We start from the raw sequence: 26,094 nt of genomic DNA on the forward strand, positions 1-26,094 counted from the left end.
TAATAAAGTAATGCAAATTTATAGCTTTTGGCTTAAAATATTGTTATTTTATGCACTGACATAAATCTGTAAAACTACAAGGTCCAAAGTTCATTTAAAACTCATTATAACTTCTGAAGATGGGAAATTTTACCCCTTTCCTTATTATCCGAAGTTTCTGCAGGATCAGTAATATAACACATTCCTTTGTACATATATATATATATATAAACAAAATATATAGTGTATATGTATATATATATACATATATATATATAAGAATCATATAGCTTTCTTTTTTGAAAATTGTTTTACTATAAACTGCCAAAAGAATGGAGCAAGTTTAACCTGCACAATAGTAGAAGAAGACGTAGTAGTTATCTGTTGATCATTTAGGGACTACCATGTAGAGTAATGCTTAGAGTTTTCCCAATGGATAAAGATTTCATAATCGATGAGAGAAGGAACATTTTCCAGCAACTGATAACTACCTAGCAATATGATGTGCTACCTAATACAGTAGTGAGAGCATTTTGTCTGCAGGTGGCCATGGAAAATTGGATGACTTCTTCATTCCCTTCTCTTCATTCTCTTTTTTCCTAATCAGTTTTGCTAGATTGTGCAGTATAGTTGCTACTGGTCACATGTGGCCATGGAGTCTTTCCGTTGTGGCTTGTCTGAATGGAGATGTGCTGTAAGTGTGACATAACACATCTGATTCTGAAGTGTTATATTAAAAAGAATGTAGACTATCTCACTGATAGCTTTTATATTGATTACATATTTGTTTTCTTACTGGAAGAGGCGAGAGAGAGAGAGAGAGAGAACGAGAGAGGCCGGCGCCGCGGTTCACCTATGCTAATCCTCCGCCTGCGGCGCCGGCACACCGGGTTCTAGTCCCAGTCGGGGCGCCGGATTCTGTTCTGGTTGCACCTCTTCCAGGCCAGCTCTCTGCTATGGCCCGGGAAGGCAGTGGAGGATGGCCCAAGTGCTTGGGCCCTGCACCCCATGGGAGACCAGGAGAAGCACCTGACTCCTGCCTTCGGATCAGCGCGATGCGCCGGCCGCAGCGCACCAGCCGCGGTGGCCATTGGAGGGTGAACCAACGGAAAAAGAAGACCTTTCTCTCCATCTCTCTCTCTCTCACTATCCACTCTGCCTGTCAAAAAAAAAAAAAAAAAAAAAAAAGAGAGAGAGAGAGAACACGAATGAACAAGAGACAGAGAACAAGAGATTTTGTTTGCTAGTTCACTCATCAAAGACCCACAATAGCCCCCTGGCCTGAGCTGAAGCAGGGAGCTAGGAACTCAGTCCAGGTCTTCTTCTACATGGGTGGCAGTAATCCAATTACTTGGGTCCATTAGTGCTGTCTCCTAGAATCTGTATTAGCAGGAACCAGGAGCGAGTTGGGAATTAAACCCAGGTACTTTAAGGTGAGATATGGGTAGCATATTCACTGCTAAGCCAAACACCTGCCCCATATTATTAGCTAAATAAAATAATATTATTGGGGTTATTTAATTTTAATTTCTTAACTTTATTATTAAGTTTAGCTATCAGTGGGAAAGAAAGATTGAATACGCTTCTATTCTCTCTCTCTTTTCAAGATTTTACTTATTTCTTTAGGAGGTAGAGTTACAGACAGAGTGAGGGAGAGACAGAAAGAAGGAACTTCATCTGCTGGTTCATTTGCCAAATGGCTGCAGTGGCTGGAGCTAGGAAGATCCGAAGCCAGGTGCCTGGCTCTTCTTCCGGGTCTCCCACACTGGTGCAGGGGCCCAAGCTCTTGGGCCATCTTCCACCGCTTTCCCAGGCTGTAAGCAGAGAGTTGGATCAGAAGAGGAGCAGCTGGGACTTGAATCAGCACCCTATGCGATGTTCTGCTGGAGGTGGAGGCTTAGCCTACTAGTCCACAGCACCGGCCCCTATCCTCTCTTTTATGGTTATAATTAAAAACCCTAGAATACCTAAAGAATATATACAGTTGTGTGAGGACTCTGTAAAGGAACAGTCTGTTGATATTTGCAGTAGTTTGGCAGAGTCTCAAATGCCTTAAGCTGAGGAAAGATAGCCATAAAAAAGAATGAAATCCTGTCTTTTACAACAAAATGGGTGCAACTGGAAACCATTATGTTTAGTGAAATAAGCCATCCCCAAAAAGACAAATATCTTATATTTTTTCTGATATGTGGCAGTTAATATGGAATATAAAAAATGTATAGGAATGAAGTAGATGGACACCTTGTGATTTGTTGTTTTTAGTTCTTGTTTATACTCTGGTGTAACTGTGGCCTTTCTACTTGTTGAATTTTATGAGTAGTGCTGCATTAAGCCTGTGATTATAGAATGGATTGAAATTATGTTTTTGCAAAAAAATAAAAGAAAGCAAGGAAGGAAGGGGGATTGAGGGAGGGCGAGAAGGAGGAAGGGAAGTATGGTTATCTTCTTAGAATTCTACTTATGAAATACATGAAATTTGTTCCCTTTATATTAGTAAAAATTACTAAAAGAAGCCAGTCTCAAAAGGTTGCATATATGATTCTAGATGTATGACATTTTGGAAATACGAGCCAGTGAGACAAAAGATCAGAGGTTGGCAGGGATAAAGAATGGGGGGAGTTCAAATACAAAGCAATAGTAGGAGAATATTTTAGAGAGTGATAGAATTATTCTGTATCATAATTGTGTTGACACTGTATGTAAACAAATCTCTGTATGTGATTCAACTCAGTGTCTCAAAAAGGTGAGTTTTACTACATATAAAAATTTTAAAATAGTTAACAATTTCATTTTTTTTAGTCATTGAAGATGGCTACTAAATTAAACTATGTATGTGGCTTGCATTATCATTTCTAGTACACACCACACTTTCAGATATTAGAAATGCAGCAGAAGGATTAGGTGAGGTCTGTAATCTAGAGTTATGGATCAAGGAGAAGGAAGTCTTACAAAGAAGAGACAAATGGCCTAACTTTAGCTGCCCCTAATTCCATCCTTTCTAATACAGGTGTGTTTTGAGAGCCTAATTTGTAGTTTAGATTATGTCAAGTCTCAGATATGATCATTCCCTATAGTCTTTCCCTTTGATATTGGAATTGAAATCCAACCTCAAGTTTAAGACAAAAAGCATGCAGTGCAATTGAATCATTAATGATTTGAATTTATAGGCAAAACAGAGTAAGGATATCATTGAGGCATTTGACAGATTTCTCCACAAACTTGTGATGATGTCCTGTGATGAATGTTCAGGTTTATGGTATTATTTGGTAGAATGTATTGTTTAAATATTTATGCCCAAGAGATACAGATTAATTGAATTGTGGCTTCCAAAAAGGGAGGTTGCCAGGAACATGCTTAGCCAATCTCTTTATGACTTGAAATTCAGAGTGCCAACTCAAATGGGAGTAGAATTTAAGAATATTATGGTGGGCTGTAAATAGGTAACTCATACAGGGTTGCAATATTATGGGGATAAAGTTAAAATTCTGAAATGGATTTTGAAATCAGCTTCCCTGATCAAGAATAAGGGATATATAGCTTAGCAATAGTACATATATAAAAATCGTGGGACTTTTCAGTTGATAGAAGCATACCATGAATCATTGCTGATGTGGCTGCCAAAAGCTATTTCAACTTACAGTGGTATTTATCAATGGAAGCTTAGTATCTAAAATGAAGGCAAGGATTTTATTTGTTTCTGTGTGCTCTTTAGAGCACACTTGGAATCCTATGTTTAGTACTGGATATTATCCTGTAAGAGCGCTGGGGACAAACTGCTGGTACACATTTAAAGTGTAAAGAGCAGGATAATAAAGGAAACGAAGGCCAAGCTAGATGAGGAATAGTGAAAGAAACTGGGATATTTAGCTTGGCCAAGAGATGACTCATGACGGGATTGGGAGTTTATGAGAACTGCCTCCAAATAATTGAAGGACTATGATATTAAAGAGAAATTAAATGTGGTTCATAAAGCCTAAAGAACCAGTGAGCAGAACTTTCAAAGAGAGAGAGAGAGAGAGAGAACTTAAATTCTTAATATTAAAGAGTTAGAGTTAACTCTTAGAAATGAGTTGCCTCGGCCGGCACCGTGGCTCACTTGGCCAATCCTCTACCTGCGGCGCCAGCATCCCAGGTTCTAATCCTGGGCGGGGCGCTGGATTCTGTCCCGGTTGCTCCCCTTCCAGTCCAGCTCTCTGCTGTGGCCCAGGAAGGCAGTGGAGGATGGCCCAAGTGCTTGGGCCCTGCACCCGCATAGGAGACCAGGAGGAAGCACCTGACTCCTGGCTTTGGATCGGTCAGCGCGCCAGCCATAGTGGCCGTTTGGGGGGTGAACCAATGGAAGGAAGACCTTTCTCTCTGTCTCTCTCTCACTGTCTAACTCTGCCTGTTTAAAAAAAAAAAAAAAAAAAAAAGAACTGAGTTGCCTCTAGAGAGCCTTCTGTAAAACTGTTGCTTAAACTTGCCTTTCTACTTGAGAATCTCCTTCAGCCTGATATTTCTGCAAGATTCTAGTCGGACCCCCCTCCTCATTCTTAGAGTTTCCCTAAGCAATTGTTACATGAAGCAACTGATAAGAGTAATTCTTCTATCTTTGGCAAAATTCTCATTATTTACTGTTTGAATGGTATGTTTGAATTGTTGTTTGAAAGTATGTTTACCTGACAGTTATTTATTCTTTTTTTTTAAAAAAGATTTAATTATTTACTTGATCGGGAGAGTTATAGAGAGGTGGGGTGGGGTAGGGGGTTTCTTCCATCTGCTGGTTCATTCCCCAGATGGCCACAGCAGCCCAAGCTGCACTGATTTGAAGCCAGGAGCCAGGAGCTTCTTGTGGGTCTTCCCATACAGGTGCAGGGGCCCAAGGACTTGGACCATCTTCTACTGCTTTCCCAGGCCACAGCAGAGAGCTGGATCAGAAGTGAAGCAGCTGGGACTTGAACCAGCACCCATGTGGGGTCCTGGCACTGCAGGCGATGGCTTTACCCACTACACCAGAATGCCAGCCCCAAGAAAGAAATCTTTCATCCACTGGTTCACTTCCCAAATGGCCGCAATGGCTAGAGCCAATGCCAGGATCTGGGAACTCTATTTGGGTCTGCCACATGGGTGTTAGGGGCCCAGGCACATGGCCATCTTCTTCTGCGCCAGGATTGAAAGTGGAGCAACTAGGATTAGAACTGGTGTTTGCATATGGGATGCCGGTGTTGCAGGCCTTGGCCCAACCTGCTATGCCTCAGTGCCAGCCCCTGTAACGGTTACTTCATGGTGAAGAATAAGGAACGTAGCCTATGACAGGCTGTGTTTCTTCTGGAATTGTCAAGAAGGACATAGGGCCCACTCTACAGATCTGGTGACTAGGCCTTTCTGACACCCTCACACACATGCAAATGAAAACTATTTCATAGCTGGGAAGCACTGTAGGTGGGCATTTGGGGGAAAAAAAAAAAAAAAAAGGAATTTCTTTTCCAGTGGTTCCACAATGATAGCCTTGCAGTTTCAGGGACTAATGAAAAATAAGACTTGAACCTAGCATTTTGTTGTTAGGTGGTTGTACACTTCTAGAAATTCCAGGTGCTTTGTTTCTTTCTTCTTTTTTTAAACCTTACCTTATTTCACCTTGAATCCTATTTTTATTTCTTTGTTCTCCTGCCTACTCTTCCTTCCTATGAAAAGTTGAAGTAAGCAGTATCCAAGTAATCTGTACTCTGTGTTCATATCATCTTCTCTAGGGTGAGATAAAGGAAATGCAATGTTATTGCTCTTCTGTATGATTTGTGTTGATCTTTTCACCACCATCTTGGCCTTGAGGTCAGGTACTATGTTTTCTACTTCCTATATCACTCCCCAGGTGTCCAGTGTGTGCCTCTGTGCAAGGTGGGTTTTTAATAAATGCTCTTGACTGATTTACTGACTGTTATCCATAGCAAGAAAACAATGCCACAGTTTATTCCAAAGAGGCCATAGGGTATTGAGGCAAATGTTTCAGGAGTTCTTTGAGGTTGAAGAGTTTGAGAAATTTTGGAAAGATTAGAGTGTGGGATTCTGAAAGATAAATTCACATCTTTGTTTCCAGAAATACTCAAATAATGCATTTACTAAATTTAAAATATAGTAATCCACCACCCCCAAAGTTCCTTTTAGTTAAGGGTGTGATAATTGATAAAAGATGTTTCCTTTTTTTTTTCTGTTTAAGCTTCTTTATGTATTCAAATACTTTTTGCTGCTTGCAGATTTTTTTTTAAATCAACTAAAATTTTAAAATATGCGTTTACTATTCTCTAATAATGTCCTTTAAAAGGATACATCTGGTGGGGTGGGTGTTTAACCTGGTGGTTCAGATGTTAGTAAAGATGCCATTTGATACCCCCTTGTCTTTTTTAAATTTTTTAAAAATTATTTATTTATTTACAGGGAGAGAGAGAGACAGAGAGAAAGATCTTCCTTCTGTTGGTTCACCCCCCAAATGGCCACTACCAGGTGCTTCCTCCTGGTCTCCCATGCCGGTGCAGGGCCCAAGGACCTGGACCATCCTCCACTGCCTTCCCAGGCCACAGCAGAGAGCTGGACTGGAAGAGGAGCAACCGGGACAGAATCCGGTGCCCCAACTAGGACTAGAACCCGAGGTGCTGGCACCGCAGGCAGAGGATTAGCCTAGTGAGCTGTGGTGCCGGCTGACACCCCCTTGTCTTACAGTGGAGTGCCTGAATTGGCTGGCTCTGCTCTTGACTCCTGCTGCCTGCTAGTGCAGACCCCGGGGAGGTACTGGTGATAGCTCCAGTGATTGGGTTCTTGCCACCCACATGGGAGACTTGAATTGAACTCTCAGCTTCAGCCTAGTGTAGTCCTCTGCTGTTGCAGGAATTTGGGGAAATGAACCAGCAGATGAGATCTGTCTCTCTCTGAATCTCTCAAATAAATAAGTAAATAAATAAATTTAGAAAGAACCTATTTGAGAAACTGTGAAAAATAAAAATCTTTGTAAAATTTTTCTACTTTTTTTTTTTTCCCTTTTGAGAAACTGAGAGAGAGAGAGAAAGTAAGCGAGACCATGAGTGTCAGAAGTGCTGTTCACTTTTCAAATGCCGTCTCAGGTTGGGGGAGGGAAGGGGAGTGGCTAAGCAAGCCTGAAGCTGGGAGGTATCTGGATAGCAGAAACTCATTGCTTGAGCCACCACCACTGCCTTCCAGCATCAGCATTAGCAACTGGACCTGGGACTTGAATGCAGGTACTCTGATCCAGGAGGTAGACCTATAACTGCTAGTCCAAATACTCACCTCTTGCTCTTTCCAAAAGCTTGTTGCAGAGTTCCTTTAAATGTAGAACTCCTCAAATTGCATTTTCAAGATGATTTTATTTATAAAAAATAAATTTATCCATAGCCATTCAGTAAACACTTTTTAATTTATTTGTGTTTAAGATCAAATTTCTTTAGAGAGGGACAAATTTTTGCATCAGATTAAAAACAATAACAGCTTTATTGGATATAATTCACATACCAGGCAATTTTCCCTTAAAGTATATAATTCAGTGGTTTTTAGTACAGTCACAAGGTTATGCAACTATCAACACTAATTCCAGAACATTTTCATCATCACAAAAAGAAACCTAATACCCGTTAGCATTCAGTCCCTGGTCCTCCACCCCCAGCTCCTGGCAATCATTAATCTTTCTGTCTTTATGAATTTACATATTCTAGACATTTCATATAAATGGAATCCTGCAATAATAATAGAATAAATGGCCTTTTGTATCTGAGTTTTTTCACTTAGTATTTTTTTAAGATTTATTTATTTATTTGAAAGGCAGAGTTACAGAGAGGCAGAGGTAGACAGAGAGATCTTTGATCTGCTGGTTCTCTTCCCAGATGGCTGCAATGACCAGAGCTGAGCTGATCTGAAGCCAGGAGCCAGGAGTTGGGTCTCCTATGTGGGTTCAGGGGCCCAAGGACTTGGGCCATCCTCCACTGCTTTCCCAGGCAATAGCAGAGAGCTGGATTGAAAGTGGAGCAGCTGGGACTGGAACTGGTGTCCACATGGAATTCCAGCACTGCAGATGGTGGCTTTACCTCCTACGCCATGGTGCGCGCCCCTTAGCGTGTTTTCAAAATCCATCCATATTGTGCATTCCAGGAGTCAACAAATGATAGCTCAAGTACTTGAGTCCCTGCTACCCATGGGGGAGATCTGGGTTGAGTTCCTGTCTTCCTGACTTCTGCCTGGTCTGTCTCTGGCTGTTGCTGGCATTTGGAGAATGAACCAAGCAGTAGGATGGAAGATCTCTCTCTCTGTCTCCCTCGATCTTTCTTTCTTCTATCTTTCAGATAAAAAGGAAATAAATAAATTAAAATAGAACTTCATCTATGCTGTAGCATTTATCAGTAATCTATTCTTTATAGTTGAATTGCATGTTTATACTACATTTTATTTATCTGTAGATCATCCCCCCTTCCCCCTCCCCGCCCCTGGCTGTTGGGAATAATACTGCTACAAACATGCATATTCAGTTTTCTTGGGTATATACCTAGGAGTGGAATTGCAGAGTCAGATGGTAACTCTCTGTTTAACATTTTGAGGAACTGCCATCCCCGATAGTATATAAGTGTTCCAGGTTCTGTAATTCTCACTAGTACTTGTTCTTATCTGTCTTTTTGATTGTAGCCATCCTAGTGGGTCTGAAGTGATATCTCTGTGATTTTTATTGTATTTCCTTGAAGGTTAATGATGTTGAGCATTTTTTCATGTGCTTATTGGCCATACATGTATCTTTTTTGCAAGAAAAAAAGTTTGTTCAGACATTTACCCATTTTTAAATGGGATTATTTGCATTTTTAAAGTTGAGTTGTACAAATTCCTTATATATTCTGGATACAAGTCCTTTATGTATGATTTGTCAGAACCTCCCCTCCCCCATTTTGTGAGTTATCTTTCAACTTTCTAGGCAGTGATCTTTGAACAACACAAGTTTTTCATTTTTTTAAAGATTTATTTTATTTATTTTAAAAGATAAATTATAGAGAGAGGTAAAGACAGAGAGAGAGAGGTCTTCCATCCTCTGTTTCACTCTCCAAATGGCCACAATGACCAGGGCTGGGCCAGCCTGAAGCCAGGAGCCTGGAGCTTCTTCCAGGTCTCCCACGTGGGTGCAGGGGCCCAAGGACTTGGACCATCTTCTACTGCTTTTCCAGGCCATAGTAGGGAGCTGGATCAGTAGTGGAGCAGTCAGGACTAGAACCAGCGCCCATATGGGATGCTAGCATTGCAGGCTGGGGCTTTAACCTGCTGCACCACAGCTCTAGCCCCAAGTTTTTAATTTTGATGAAGTCTAATTTATCTTCCTTTTTTGCTGAGTTTTAGTTTGATAAAGAAGACACATGGCACACAACACACACACAGGAGAGTGCTTCAGAAATTTTGTGGAAAATGGAATAAAAGATAAGTTTATTTTGGTAGAAAAAATTTTGAGATCCATATATAGGGATATTCATGGGAAATACATATGAAAAAGTCACTGAATTTCAAAAGATTTTCTCCACAAAATAAACTTATCTTTTAATTTTATTTCCATGAATTTTCTAAATTAGCCTGGAGCTCCATCTGGGTCTCCCACTTGGGTGGTAGGGACCCTGGTACCTGAGCCATCATCTGCTGTCTCCCAGGGTGTGCATTAGCAGGAAGCTGGCTAGGGATAGGAAGCATAGGCTGGAAGGCAGGTGCTCTGATATGAGATGCATGTATCCCAAGTGGCAATTTCACCACTGTGCCACAAAACCTGCCCCTACATTATCTTTTAATTACATTTTTCTGTGAACTTTATGAACTCTTGTATGTACTTACCTTGTGGTTCTGTGTATATATCTTCCTCACTAAATGTAAGCTGTGGAGGACAAAAATCTTTAAATTGATATAATGTCTTATGGTTCCTCACTGCTATGTTGTGCTTACTGTGAAAGTTTTAAATTAATAGAGCGATAAAACAATAGAAGACTGTATATAATTAAATACTCAAGTGAATGTCATAGCTAATTAGTACTGTTGAATTTCAGATAACAGTGATCATTGTTTTCCAGATTTATTATGCCTTCATTGCAAGAGAGTAATATGAATGGGCTTATATAGGATGGTGAGAGCTGATCAAGGGGAAAGAACATTTTAGCTGGGCAGATCACATTGACTGGAACAAAAGATTGACTTTGGTTTGTAGATAGGGGAGAAGGGTAGATAAATAGGTAGGAACATTATATTTTAGAGGCCTTAAATAAAAGTTGGAAAAGTTTACCCTTATTCCATTTGGCTTAAGGAATCATTGAAGTTTTCTGAGTTCCAAAGTTTTGGGGAAAATAGTGCTTTAAAATTTTTTAGTTGTGGGGCTGGCACCGTGGCACACTAGGTTAATCCTCCACCAGCGGCGCCGGCATCCCATGTGGGCGCCGGTTCTAGTCTCAGTTGCTCCTCTTCTAGTCCAGCTCTCTGCTGTGGCCTGGGATAGCAGTAGAGAATGGCCCAGATGCTTGGGCCCCTGCACACTCATGGGGGACCGGGAGGGAACACGTGGCTCTTGGCTTCGGATCGGTGCAGCTCCAGCCATTGTGGCCATTTGGAGAGTGAACCAATGGAGGGAAGACCTTTCTCTCTCTCTCTCTCCCTCTCTCTCTGTAACTCTACCTGTCAAATAAATACGTAAAAAATCTTTAAAAAATTTACATTATGGACTGGAGGCAACTGGTTCTGTTACTGCAACACGACTGAAAAGGACATTGTAACGACTGAGTTCTTTCAATCTTTTGACTTATTAATTTTTTATTTATTTGAGAAGTGGAGAGAGATAGAGATAGAGATAGAGATAGAGATAGAGATAGAGAGAGAGAGAGAGAGAGAGAAGCTCCCATCTGCTGGGTCACTCCTGAGTGCTCACAATGGGCAAGAGTGGTCCAGGGCTGGAGATGGCAGCTGACCGCACAATTCAGGTTTCCCACGTTAGCTGCAGGAACTCAGTTATTTGAGCCATCACCGCTGCATTCTAGGTTCTGCACTGACAGGAAGCTGGACTGAGGAGCTGGGGTTTGTAGTCAAACCCAGGTATTCTGATGAGGCATGTGAATGTAAACCACTAGGCTAAATGCCTGCTCCCTGTCAGTTCTTTGTTTGATCATGAATACCTAACATGGTGCCTAGAACAAAGTTCAACTATTATTCAGTGTCTGTGAATGTTTGAACGTGGTGGTCCATGTCTGTATAGAGATGTTGGCAGTAGGAAAGGTCCATATTAGAGACATTTTAGAGGAAAAATCGAGATAATTTGTTTTCTAAGAGTATGAAGGGTGTCTAAGGTTGAAGGTGACATTAAAGTTTTAGCATGAGTTTCAGTGTTAGCCAAGAAACAGGAAGTCATCTAGGGGAAAGGGGAGAGTCATCATTGTGTTTTTAGATTTGCTGAGTTTGGCATTGAAATGCCTAGTACATAGGGATTTAAGGGCTCAAATTAGAACTGAAGTCTGAATGTTTAATTTTGGATATCATTATGTAGATTATTGTTTCCACAGTAAAAATATTGGACTGATAAATCTGTATTGTGTGCATGTGTGCAGAGGTGTGTTCATGTACACAAATACACACCCCTTCCTGTACTACAAACCCACTTTGAGATTATTGATAAATGAATCTGCTTGTTACAATTAGCAGAATAGTGAAGACATTCTGGGGGGAGCAAAGGAAAAAAAGGGAACTAAGGAGGAGCTAGAAAAAAAAATAGAGGTAGGAGAACTTATAACACAGATTTATCTATGTGACTTTGAAATTTATCTTATGTTTCAAAAGCTTCCTCCTCCTGATGACAGGAGTGCTCTGTTGAGTGCTTATGGGGGACAGGCACAGTGCTTGGTGTGTGTTTCCTTTTCTTCCTTCAATAAATCTATGATACAAAAGTCCTGTAGTACTCCCTTTCACTTAGGAAGAAACAAATCTAAAGATGTCAGAACTTGATAATTAGCAGGCAGTTCTTAGACAATAATGTTTTCTAAAAAATCATCAGCATGTGCTTTGGATGTGGCTGCTTGTTTCTGTTTGGGTATTTGTATTCATAGTGCATTAGCAGATAGAACTTTTCTTGGGTTACTTGTATATGTTTATTTAAAAGAGAATGCCAGTTCTTTTATTTAAGTATTAATCTTTCAGTAAATGTTTTTCACCTTTTTTTCTTAAACTAATATAAATTTATTTAGGAAATTTTTCTGATGCATTCTTCAGCCCATTCATGCATTAGCAAGAAAAGATAAGGAGGGCCTGTGGTTTTCTTTTCTTTCAGGGGACATCATCTTCAATGCCCAGTACCCAGAGCTGCCCCCTGACTTTATCTTTGGAGAGGATGCTGAGTTCCTGCCAGACCCCTGTGCGCTGCGCGTGAGTAGCACAGGCTTGTTTGGATGCTCTTCAGTTGTTGAAAAGAAAACAAAATTTGCTTTTGACAACTGCTTAATGGATAAATTTGTCAAACATGTGATGTTTTTCTGCCCTTATTTTCTTTGTACTGCAAGTAAGCACAACTTCTGATGTACTAAGAATTGAACAAGAAATTTTTTATTAGACTTTTACTTTCAGACTCTTTTGAATTAACGAAAGTCTCTAACATATTGGTTGAAATGATTATGATTATACTCCAGTTTACAGAGACATGTTGAAAACATTTTCTTTGTTTCAACTTCATATTTCTTGCCTGCAGTCAGTTTTCTAATGTTTACCAACACTTCATCATCAAGCTTGTTAGGAGAGTATTTCCTGGCTCTTCAAGAGCTGTTTTACATAGAAGTGAAAGTGGCAAATTTGGCCTTGTCCCCGCATTATCTCAGTATGATTATCAGATGAGTGAGCACTAGATTAAGTGTTCCTTATGAAACAAGACCACAATCTTTGTAGATGAAATAAAATGTTCCTGGAAGTAAAGCAGGAATACTTACCACTAGGGACGTGAGCGCTGGTACTTGTCCGAACACATGCGGTTTATTTAAAAGTTGTATGGTTTGCATGGCTGCTGGAGAAAAACATGTGCCATTTTGTTTAAATGGTTCTAATCAGACAAAAAGACTTGTTTCTCTTCTTTCTCATATTAGAGTTTACTGTGATATATGTGGTAAGAGATTTAATTATTGTTTAACACTCTATTTTTTTAAAAGATTTATTTATTTATTCGAAAGTCAGAGTTACAGAGAGAGGAGAGGCAGAGAAAGAGAGAGAGAGAGAGAGAGAGAGAGAGAGAGAGAGAGAGAGGGAGATCTTCCATTTGCTGGTTCACTCCTCAATTGGCTGCAATAGCTGGAGCTGTGCTGATCCAAAGCCAGGAGCCAGGAGCTTCTTCCAGGTCTCCCATGTGGGTGCAGGGGCCCAACGACCTGGGCCATCTTCTACTGTTTTCCCAGGCCATAGCAGAGAGCTGGATTGGAATTGGAGCAGCCAGGTCTCGAACCAGCGCCCATATGGGATGCTGGCACTTCAGGCCAGGGTGTTAACCCACTGTGCCACAACTGCTGGCCCCCTAACACTCTGTTCTTAGTTTTGTTTTTTGGAAATTTTTTGTCTTGTTACAGTTTGTAATTAAAATTTTGATGGCTTAAGAATACTTTGAAGTTGACCCTGAACCTCTCCCTTTTTAAAGGGGAGTATTTACCCAGTTAAAGAACTAGCTTAAATTTTGGACCATATCTGTTAAAAATACTGTTGGCAAGAGTAGAATAGGTTTGTTGTGAAGTTTGCAGTAATTGTACACAAGCTGTTGTTTTATTTAATTCTTAAATATTGTAAGTTAAACATGACTCCTTCAGATGCCATGGGTTATCTCTTTACCCCTTCTTAAATCTGAGGTGCTTGCCTGGAGAAAATGAGGCAGAAGTGTCACTATAGGCCTTTCTTGTATTGAATTAGGCAGTGAAGGGTTGTGTACATTAGACATTGAAGATGTGTTATAGGCTAAGTGCCCCAGGAATTCACAGAAAGCTACCAGAAAAAAAATTTTACAGTAGAAGTGAGATTTGTGCTCACTCTTGAAGAATGGCACAAAAGTGGGAAGGAAGTATGGCAGCGTTCCTTGTTGTATAACGCTAGCTCAAAGCCCCTTCTCTCAGCCATCCTCATTTCTGGTCTTCAGTCTCTCCTTAGTCTATTGCACTGAACATATTGTCACTCCTTTCATCATTTCCATAGTGGCTCCTAGTCCTGCCTTAAATGTACTACCCAATCTTGTCCCAATTCACTTTTCTAACCTTTTCTAGCCCTTTCTTATATTAACTTACATTTCAGAAATCTGTCAATACTCTCTTCTGCAATATACCCATACACACCAGAGCTTCTTCAAATTTGCTTACATCATTCCCTCACACAAGATATTTAGCTTTTGAGTAAAGTTACCACAAATGTTTTTGAGAAATTAGCTGAAAAAGTACAGCCAGGAAATCAAAGCACTCAACCTAAGAGAAAATTGCAAATCTAGGGGAACTCCTCTTCAGTGATAGTTAATCTAAGGTCTCAGGTGGCTCAACCAGGGCTTCTTCATGGACCAGTAAGCTGGGCAAGCCCAGATAAACAACCAGAGTGCACCCTCCATTAGCTGGGTGATGGCCATTAGTCCTAAAAGTTGTTGCTCAAGCGGCTGGTGCTGTGATATTGTGGGCTGTGCCTCTGCCTGTGGCACCTGAGTCCCATATGAGTGTTGGTTTGTGTCCTGGCTGCTCCTCTTCTGATCTCGCTGTAGTTTATGGCCTGGGAAGGCAGTGGAAGATGGACCGAGTGCTTGGGCCCCTGTACTGGCATGAGAGACCTGGAAGAAGCTCCTGATTCCTGGTTTTGGATCAACTCAGGTTTGGTCATTGTGGCCATCTAGAGAGTGAACCAGTGGATGGAAGACCTTTCTCTCTGTAACTCTACCTCTCAAATAAATAAATAAAATCTTAAAAAAAAGAGAAAGTTGTGCTTGATTTTTACCTGGTTAAAACATTAGAATGGGGATAAATGAGAAGGCTTGACCCTTGTCAGACATTTCCCTCAGCTTATCTTGTCTGTGAAGGACTTTTTATTCAGCTGTTAGCAGGTTATGGTTTAGTTTTTGGTTTTAGTTCAAACCCCTGCCCTGCCCCTTATTTGAAATCCTCAGAGCACAGTCACTAATCACGTGACTACCCTACATATGGCTCTGAATGAAGGGGGGTTATACAGTTCATCACCCATGGAGTGGAAGATGGAATACCTGCAATTGGATGAAGTACTACTCATTGCACCATTGGTGTGTAGTCCAAAGTAGTCTGTGTGGCAAATAAAGAGTTCCTTTGAAGTTTTTGATCTATCTTAAAATTTACATTTGATTCTATAATATACCTGTATTTTTAAACATAAAGAAATATTAAATATTTAAGAAAAATGGACTTTTCAATGTGACCCAGTTTGAGAAATACAATTTTAGAGAATATATATGTGTGTGTGTGTGTGTATATATATATATATAAAACCTTATTTGTTTACACTACTCCTTTTGAAAAAAAAAAAAAGATTTGAGGTGGCTGAAGTATAGGTGGCTGAAATATAGGCTAATAGAAGTATGTGAGGTGTTCTAATCTATCAGATGAAACTGCCCTTTCTAGGCCAGATTATTCATTCAGGGAGTTGAGTTCTGTTAAGGAACTTGATAGTTTCAGGTGAATGTCAAATGCTAGATAGATACCAGATCTAGAAGTGGCTAGCTCAGCGATACCAGAGAATCTTAAAAATCATTGAGAAAGCTACTTCAGTGGCCCAGTGGCTACCAAGTGTGACTATACATTAGGATAATTTTGGAAGCCTTTAAAAATGCGTATGTCGGGGCCTCCACTAAACTTAATGAATTAGATGCTTTGGGGACCTCAAAGACTGGTACATTTTCTGGTATTAGTTTATTTTTATGTATTAGGCTATCAATCGCTATCAGGAACCACTGATTGAATCATCTTTTACAGTACAGTCTCCTCCAACTGAAGGCTATAATATTATTTTCAGTGAGCTATCATTTTCCATTTTGAAGAGAGCTTTAATTTTTTAAAATAATGGCTTCATTGAGATATAATTTATTTGCCATATAATTCACCTATGTAAAGTGTATAATTCCATGATTTTTTGTGTGTTTGCAGAATTGTATAACTATCATCACAAAGTTAGAACAGTCTTCACCCTAAAAAGGAACCCTAGCCCCTGACCATGCATTCTTTCTGGCTTTGCCTACTCTGGATATTTCATATAAATGAAATCATATATTATATGGATCTTCTGACACTTAGCATGATGTTTTCATATCATATACATTGCTTTCATTTTTAATGCCAAGTAATATTTCATCGTCCATGCCTCATTTTATTTATCCATTTGTTACTTGATGGGCATTTGGGTTGTTTCCATTTTTTGGCTCTATAACTACTACTGTTGTATGGACATATTTTTTTTTCTTGGATATATCCTTAAGAAATTGAATTGCAGGTCCAAATGGTGACTCAACATTTCACTTTTTGAGAAACTACCAGACTGTTTTCAAAAGTGACTAAACCATTTGCATCCCCACCAGCAATGCATAAGGATTCCGCTCTCTCTACATCCTTACCAACATTTATTATCTGTCTTTTGATAGTAGCCTTTCTAGTCGGTGTGAAGTGGTATGTTGTTGTGGTTTTGATTTGTGTTTCCCTGGTAACTAATGATGTTGAACATCTTTTTGTGTGTTTATTAGCCATTTATATATGTTCATTGGAGAAATGTCTATATAGACCTTTTGCCCATTTTTGATTGGGTTATTGGATTCTTTGTTTTTGAGTTCTAAGAGTTCTTTATGTATTCTGGATATGAGTCCTTTATCAGATGTATGATTTGCCAAATTTTCTCTTATTCTGTGGGTTGTTTTTTTACTTTCTAGGTAAAGACATTTGAAAGACAAAAGTTTTTGGTGAAGTCTGGTTTATCCATTTTTATTGTGTTGTTGCTTGTGCTTTAGTTTTTTTTTTTTGACAGGCAGAGTGGATAGTGAGAGAGACAGAGAGAAAGGTCTTCCTTTTTGCCGTTGGTTCACCCTCCAATGGCCGCTGCGGCTGGCGCATCGCGCTGATCCGAAACCAGGAGCCAGGTGCTTCTCCTGGTCTCCCATGCAGGTGCAGGGCCCAAGCACTTGGGCCATCCTCCACTGCCTTCCTGGGCCATAGCATAGAGCTGGCCTGGAAAAGGGGCAACCGGGATAGAATCCGGCGCCCCAACCGGGACTAGAACCCGGTGTGCCGGCGCCGCAAGGCGGAGGATTAGCCTGTTGAGCCACGGTGCTGGCCTGCTTTAGTTTTATATCTAAGAAACTATTACCTAATACAGTGTTGGAAAGATTTACTCTTATGTTTTCCTTGAAGAGTTTGATAGTTTATTTATGGTGTGAGTTTGGTGTCCCGCTTCATTGTTTTCCAAGTTGATAACCAGATATCTTTATTAGAAAGACTGTTTTTCCTTTATTGAATTATCTTGGCATTCTTGTTAAGACTCAACTGAATATAAATGTGAGAGTTTATTTTCAGACTCTCAATTCTATTTCCCTGACCTGTATTTCTGTTATTCCAGTTCTATAATGTCTTGATTACCATGGTTTATTATAAGTTTTAAAATCAGAAAATGTAAGTTTTTCCCAATTGAATCTTATTTTTTTTCAAGATTTCTTCGCTTATTATGAGTCCCTTGCTTTTCTATATGAATCTTAGGATCAGCTTGTGAATTTCTGTGTAGAAGTCATCTAGGATTTTGTTAGGGCTTATATTGAATCTATAAATTTACTTAGAGATTATTGCTGTTTTAACAATATTTATTCTTCTGAAAAAATATGTCCTTATTTAAGGCCTTCTTTGACCCCTTTGAATAATTATTTAAGGCCTTCCTTAATTTCTTTGAATAATATTTTTTAAAGATTTTTTAAAATTTATTTTATTTGAGAGTTAGAGTTACAGACAGTGAGAGGGAGAGACAGGGAGAAAGGTCTTCCTTCCGTTGGTTCACTCCCCAAATGGCCACAACGGCCGGAGCTGCGCCGATGCAAAGCCAGGAGCCAGGCGATTTCTTCCTGGTCTCCCACATGGGTGCAGAGGCCCAAGGACTTGGGCCATCTTCTACTTTCCCAGGTTATAGCAGAGAGCTGGACTTGAAGTGGAGTAGCCAGGACTAGAACCGGTACCCATATGGGATGCCAACCCCGCCAGCGGAGGATCAACCTACTGCACCACAGTGCTGGCCCCATGAATAATATTTTTGTAGTTTTTTAAGTCTAAGTTTTGTACTGTTGCCCATTTATTCCTAAGAATGTTATTTTTTGATGCTATTGTAAATGCAATTCTTTTTCTCTTTCTAAAAATATTGATTTATTTGAAAGGCAGTGATGGGGGGTTTGAGAGGCAGAAAGAGAAAGGAGTGAAAGAGAGAGAGAAGAGAGTGGAAAAGAGAGAGAGATGTTTGATCTGCTAGTTTACTCCCAAATGGTTGCAGTGGCTGGGACTGGGCCAGGACAAAGCCAAGAGCCTAGAACTCCGCCCTTGTCTCTCATGTGGGTGGCAGGGTCCCAAGATCTTGGGCTATCTTCTACTGATTTCCCAGGTTCATTATCAAGGAGTTGGACTGGAAGTGGAGCAGGCAGAACTTGAATTGGTACTCACATGGGATACTAGTGTCACAGGCAGCAACTTAAGCCACTGTGCCACTATGTCAGCCCCAGAATTATTTCTTAATATCATTTTTAGTTTTACATTATTACTATAAAGAATCACAGTTTATTTGTGTACATTGATCTTGTATCCAAAATCTTCTAACGTTAACTTTTCCTATAAAACTTTTCTTCTTAATGGGGGAAAAAATCTCTTTATAGTTATTTATCTCTTTTTTTTTTTTGAGGTAAATCAATTTATTGAGATGTCTTTATGAAATAGTGACATTGCTTTTTTTTTTTTTTTCTTGAGCTCATAAACTGAGTTTAGAATAGTTCCTAAGATAGAAATGGAAGCAGCATTGCAGTAAGCTTGTATTATTTCGCAGATCTACTTTTAAGGTAAATCATCATAAATTCTAGCAGATTTGTTGAGAATTTGCTCTATTGCTTCCTGTTATATATTCTAATACTTCAACCATCAGACCATTTAACTTTACATTAATTAATATTATGACTTAGGTCCTGGGCAGTGGACCTCTATGCTTTAGATGTATTCCTGGCTAGTCAGGCAGATAGATACACGGTTTTTTATTTGATAGCATGAAAAGATGAGCCATTTACAACATAGATTATGTAGCCGAGAAGTGGTTAATTTGGTTTTGGGAAAATCATCTTGATAATCGGAATTCAGAAGTATTTTTGGGGGACACTTAGAGTTGATTCTTGATTTGAGAGGTGGTTATTTCTAGAGCTTTTTGTTGTTAGCACTTTTTCTCAGAGCCTCAAATCCTAAGCATTTGCTGATTAAAGAACCATTCTTGCAGTGCAGTTTATCAGTAGCTATTCTTTTACTGTGTTCTGTTCTATCTGTTCATCATACTGTTTCATGTGCCATTTCATGTGTGTTAACTTACTGGCGCCCTGTTTTGCTAATGAAAAAGCAAAAGAGTCAATAAAGCCAAATTGAGGAAAATCTTACCCATTGGTATTTATTGGTTTCACACCATGTATTCAACAGTGTGTAATATGGAACTGTATCTCAAGGAGGTTGAATTTCAGGAAGGAAAGACAGATACATGAAAACAAATAGATGTAGGTAGTACAGAATTAAATGTTGCAATACCTAATGTAAAGGAGTGCTTTGGGATAGTTAAGTAATGTTTTTACATTGTATAATGTGAGATGAAAAGATGATCAATAAAGAAGACAGAGGCTCTATTATAAATGAGAAAGGAATATTATTGTAGGTTGGAATTGTGGGATTAAAGTCATAAAGGAGTTGGAACTTGTGCTGGGTACCCTCACTGATGAATCGATGTCACCTGATTGCTTCTCTAACCTTCTGTTCTATTCCTTGCTCACTCTCCAGCAAAACAGGCCTTTCCATCTGCTATTCTCCATTTTCACTCACTCTGCCTGTAACTCTTCCCCTGGTTTCTTTCTTTCTTTTCTTTTCTTTTTTTTTTTTTTTTTTAAGATTTAGTTATTTATTTGAAAGGCAGAGCCAGAGAGAGGCAGAGAGAGGGAGAAGGAGAAGGAGGGAAAGAGAGAGGGGGAGGGGGAGGGGGAGAGGGAGGTCTTCCATCCACTGGTTCATTCCCAAAATGGCTGCAGTGGCTGGAACTGGGCTGATTCGAAGTGAGGAACCAGGAGCTTCTTCCAGGTCTCCCTCACAGGTGCAGGGGCCCAAGTCCTTGGGCCCTTCTCTGCTGATTTCCCAGAGAGCTGACTAGGAAGTGGAGCAGCTGGTACCCATATGGGATGCCTGCACTGCAGGTGGCAGCTTTATCCACTAGGCCACAGCGCTGGCTCCTCCCACTTCCCCCCAGTTTCTGAGTGGCTTGCTCCCCTCCTCGGATGACATTCTGTGAGAGATTTCCCTAAAAACAAATAGCAACAGCTTCCCTTGTACTCTCTACTCTTTACCTTGCTGTCTTTTCTTCATTGCACGTGTCACCATTTGATAATTTCCCGTTGATTTTTTGTTTGGTGTCTGTCTATGCTAGGATGACCAGCCACCCTGATTTACCTGAGACTGAGGGTTTTGTGGTACGTGGGATGTTTATTACAAAGGCAGCAACGACAACCGAACAAAAATCCGTGCCATCTCAGCAGACTGGGATAGTGGGTTATCATTGTCCTTTGCTGCAGTGGAAACTTCAGTGGAATTTGGAATCAGTTTACTGAGTACTAGTGCCTAGAAGAGTATTTGGTATGTAGAACATGCTTATCGGAAGAGCAGGTTTCCTTTAAAGTATGGTAGTACTTAAGGGACTTGCAGATTTTCAAGACTAGAAAAATTGCTTTAGATTAAAATTTAAAAATAATAGAAAAATTAGTTTTATAGAAACTTAGTAGAGAAAACTGTCAACAGAACCTCTAAAGCTATTTTTCAGCCTGTGTTTTGCAACACCCTGTGGTATGTTCAGCTATCTCAAAGGGTATTGTGAAATTCTTTTCCCCAAAGTACTAATGGTAATTCATTGCAATTTAAAATAAAGTTGGACAAAGGAGGAAGATATATTATAAATTTAAATGAGAAAAGCATGTTTTTTTTTTAAATTTTTTTTATTTTTGACAGGCAGAGTGGACAGTGAGAGAGAGACAGAGAGAAAGGTCTTCCTTTTGCCGTTGGTTCACCCTCCAATGGCTGCCGCGGTAGCGCGCTGCGGCCGGCGCACCGCGCTGATCCGATGGCAGAAGCCAGGTACTTATCCTGGTCTCCCATGGGGTGCAGGGCCCAAGTACTTGGGCCATCCTCCACTGCACTCCCTGACCACAGCAGAGAGCTGGCCTGGAAGAGGGGCAACCGGGACAGGATCGGTGCCCCGACCGGGACTAGAACCCGGTGTGCCGGCGCCGCAAGGCGGAGGATTAGCCTAGTGAGCCGCGGCGCCAGCCGAGAAAAGCATGTTTTATATTTTTGAAACCACTTGCATGAGCATCACTACTGCCTTCCAAGGTCTTCATTGGCAGGAAGCTGGAGTTAGGGGTCATAGCTGGGGATTTGAATCCAGGTCCTGTGATGTAGGATGTGGTATCTAAATGTCTGCTCTAAGATACCTTCTGAGTGTGTTCTGACAAGATATCATCCCCTCCCTGTGTATATAAAATATATGCTAAGAATGTACTGAGCTGAATAGGACTGTGTGTCACACTATACAAAAATGCCATCCAGATGTATGGTGTTCCTATTTCCAAGTGCCTAGACTGCAACATATTTTAAAATAGAATGCTATTTTACTTTTCAAATGTCTATTTAATGTCTCATTTGAGACTCAAGAAAAGACTCGTCTTTAGCCTCAAGTTGGGCATAGTGCTCAAGACAGATAAGTAAGCAGAATTGCAACAAAGGTGATAACTGTAGGATAAGAGGTATATTCACGGGTATTTTCGAGATGTAGAGAGGAACACTTGACCAGATCCATGTATGTGTAGTCAGTGCCAGGGACTTAGAAATATTTTATTTGATTATTTGTAAGTATATATTTTATGTAACTATTTTTTTTTTGACAGGCAGAGTGGACAGTGAGAGAGAGAGAGAGAGAAAGGTCTTCCTTTTGCCGTTGGTTCACCCTCCAATGGCTGCCGCGGCTGGCGCGCTGCAGCCGGCGCACCGCGCTGATCGAAGGCAGGAGCCAGGTGCTCCTCCTGGTCTCCCATGGGGTGCAGGGCCCAAGCACTTGGGCCATCCTCCATTGCACTCCCTGGCCTGGAAGAGGGGCAACCGGGACAGAATCCGACGCCCCGACCGGGACTAGAACCCGGGGTGCCAGCGTTGCTAGGCAGAGGATTAGCCTGTTGAGCCACGGCGCCGGCCCTAATGTAACTATTTTTGATGAGTGACATACATACTCTATCATGTATGAATCTTAAGTGTGTGCTGAATTTCTGGGAAAGTAAACCTATGTTGCTAGCACGCAGATAAAGAAACAATGTTTCTAGCATCCCAAAACCCACTCATGTTCCCTCTGTCACTATGACCACCTTTTGTAGGAGGAGTAAATGCTATGCTGACTTACATCACCACTATTAATTTTGCCTCTTTTTGTTCTTCAGTCAAATCATATCAACCCATATGAACTTGTGTGTGTGTGGGTTCTGTCCCTAAACATTTATCTGTGAACTTCTCCCATGTAATTTTTTGATAGTTGTTATTCCTGCTCATTGCAGATCGTATTCCAGTTTATCCATTCTAATATTGATTGACAGTTGGATTCTTTTCATGTTTTTGCTGTTGTGAATAATGCTATCATCCTTTTTGTATATACCTCATTGAATATTTGTAGGTATTCCTGATGGGTGTATATTGAAGAATTAACTTGCTGGGTCACATGGCATAGGAAGATAGATCAATTTGAGGTCCCTCAACTTTATTAGTTTATCAGTCAGGTCCCAGTGAGGAGACAGAAAACCATACAAATGATTTAAATATGGCAAATACAATATGGAGGATTATTAACTACTTAAAAAAGTAAAAGAACTCTAAAGAATACAAGAGTAGCAGCTGTAAAGACTAGCTGCTTTGGACCAAAGGAAGAGTAACAAAGAAAGAAGGAACTTGGAAGACCGTTCCTACATTTCCCCACCATGCTCCCCTACCCCAAGGGCTGATATGCCTGCCTTCTTCTTGGAGAGAGTATGACTGCAGCCCACTGGAATATGGAGACTCTGGGCATGCTGCAGGCTGGACTGGTGCTGGTGGCCAGTGGATGCTGGTAGACACGGGCTAGACATGGGCTGGGTTCAGTGAATCAGGCTAGAGGTGAGCACTGCTGGATCTTCACAGCATAGGAGTGAGAAGCAAAGTACACCAGAGCCAGGAGACAGGAAGCTCCGCCCTCGGCTATGTCTTGTACTGTCCTCCGTCACTCTATTGACCAGCTGAACATTGCATCAGCTGGCCAAGGAGAAAGGTTTGCTGGGCCCATCCACAGTTTCACAAACAGGATAAAGAAGGGTGGATTTGGGAGATGAAAGGCAATAAACGAATCAGTAGCACAACTAGATAATGCCAAACTTCTCTTCCAGTTTATTATTTTCTGCTGTTAAACCCATTTAATGAGTTGCTTACTTTGCGTAATGATTCTTCACTTCTAGCATCCTGTTTAAGTCTTTTCTATGATTTCAGTTCTCTTGTAAGTTTTGGTAACCTTTTTGTTTATGTTCTACATAGTTTTCTCTGTTTTCTTGCACATATTAATCATATTCATTTTCAAGTCCTTGGAAGTTAATTCTAATATCTGGAATATCCTTGGGTCTGTTTGCTTTGCCTGCTTTTTTCTTGGTTATCAGTCATGTGGCTCTGTATTTGGTGTTTGTCATAGCTTTAAGTGAATGTCAGATAGTCCGGTTAAAAAATAGAAGAGGCTCCAGACGATGCTATGTTCTTCCAGATGGAGGGCTTGTTGTCCCCTCTGATATACAGATAGGAGGGTCACTTTAGGCAGAGACTTTGCTGAATCGGGACTGACCTATTTATAACTTTGGTATGAGTCTCTCTACTTCTGGGTAACCCCTGTTCCTGAAGTAGAGTTCTTCAGGGTTAAATCTGTGAGCCTGGAGCTGTCAATGTTCCACCCAATTATAAGTGTCTTGGCTCATAACATATTTTAAAATAGAATTCTATGTCATTTGTCAAATATTTAAACACATAAACAGTGTGGATCTTTTCCCTCATGGAATCCAAATGATAGACTTTGTCCTGCAAGACTGCTGATAACTCTGCTTTTCAGAGGCCTTTTCTTAGTTTTTCACTCCTTGCCCTGGGCTAGGCCAGAATACATCTGTCTGGGGGAACTAGTGGCTTATTTGAGGTTTCTGCCAGAAATTCCCGTGGTTCTTCTGAGCCTCAGGAGTAGCTCTGTGCCTATGCACAGACTAGAGTCTCAGCTTTCCTCCTGTGCTGGGGTTTGCAAATGTCCTTGTGGCTAAAACCCCTGCAGGAGTCAGCTCCTTAGTTTGAGGGTCTCTCTTTTCTGGACGTGCTGCCTCTCCAGTTCTCATTTGCTACAGGTAGCAAATGCCTTCAAATAAATATCTCTATTTTATCTGGCTTTCTGGTTGTTCCCGCTGGGAATACTTGGTCTGTGCAAAGCTACCACATCCCACCTGGAAGCATAAATCAGTTGCATTGTGATTTGAGAACATATAGTTTTACTCTTTACAAGCATATGAAATATTATTGTACTACAAAATACCAAGTATCTTGTTGGTAAAAATACAGACTAGGGGCTGGCATTGTGGCATAGCAGGTAAAGCCATTGCCTGTGATGCTGGCATCCCCTGTGAGTGCCAGTTTAAGTCCTGGCTGTTCCACTTCTGATCCAGCTTCCTGCTAACGCACCTGGGAAAGGCAGCAGAGGATGGCCCAGGAGTCTGGGTGCTTGCACCCCTGTGGGAAACCTGGAGGAAGCTCCTGACTCCTGGCTTTGGACTGGCCCAACTCTGACTGTTGCAGCCATTTGAGGAGTGAACCAGCGGATGGAAGATTCTCTCTCCCTCTCTCTCTCTGTAATTCTGCCTTTCGAATGTATAAATAAGTCTTTAAAATATACTTAATCAAGCTCAATAATTATTAAATGTTTGATGTTAACAGAAAATCTCATTAACAGTAATTAATAAAAGTTAATAAAGTGTTCCACATAGTACATTTCTCCCTTTATTATGAAAACAGAGATTCCAAGTCCCCGGAAGTCTTCCTGCTATAGAATAAGAACACTATTTAGTGATGGATTATTTGTCATCTCTGGTTCTTTGAAGTAGAAAACAGCTTGTAATCAAAAGCTGTATCATAAATGACTCAAATGAATGTGAGAGAGATACTAGAAATTTTGATGGCAAGATGGCTTAGAAGCTGAGGAATTAAAAACTTGTATTTCTATCATCATCAATATTAACTTATCAGTCATGGAAGCATTTCATTTAGATGTGAAGAAAGTCGATATTGACATTTTTAAAAAATGAACTTCCTAAAGGGAGATAGTAGAAGGCTCCTGGTTTGAAAATCATGCTTTGTGATTTTGTTTATTTTTTCAAAGATGTTGCTACTATAGCCAGTGGAGGACTAAGGAGTACGACTATATACACATAGATGCATCCATATAGTTTTGAAGCATGTGTTATAAATCAGGCTTTAGAAGCATAGTTTTAGAAAACAGAACATCTTGAAATTACAAATAAGGTACATTTAAAATGTTCACTCTCATAAAGCAAATGAAAAAAAAAAAGGCAAACCAAGTTGTTTTTTGAAATCCAATGGCAAATATAACACTTAGCAGATGTTGCTAGTTTTGACGTACTCCACTGAATTTGTAAAAATGTTTTTGGGGAAATGAGGTATTGAATTGGGTGGAAACCATTGCAGTTTCGGAATATGTTCATTGTATCTCAGGCATGGAAAGCCAAGACACTATGGCAAAAATGACCTAAATGAAAGATCTCTGTGA

General features: G+C 40.3%; 1 protein-coding gene across 2 annotated transcripts in view; it reads left to right on the forward strand.

The window, feature by feature from the left end:
- BABAM2 (BRISC and BRCA1 A complex member 2) overlaps positions 1-26,094 on the forward strand; it is a 531,071-nt gene that overhangs the window by 142,993 nt on the left and 361,984 nt on the right. For both annotated transcript variants that reach the window (XM_062209180.1, XM_062209178.1), the window contains one exon: positions 12,281-12,375. In XM_062209180.1, the coding sequence (XP_062065164.1) occupies positions 12,281-12,375 (95 nt within the window). The remainder of the gene's footprint in view (positions 1-12,280; positions 12,376-26,094) is intronic.

Source organism: Lepus europaeus, chromosome 13, assembly GCF_033115175.1.
Source record: "Lepus europaeus isolate LE1 chromosome 13, mLepTim1.pri, whole genome shotgun sequence".
Taxonomy (NCBI): domain Eukaryota; kingdom Metazoa; phylum Chordata; class Mammalia; order Lagomorpha; family Leporidae; genus Lepus; species Lepus europaeus.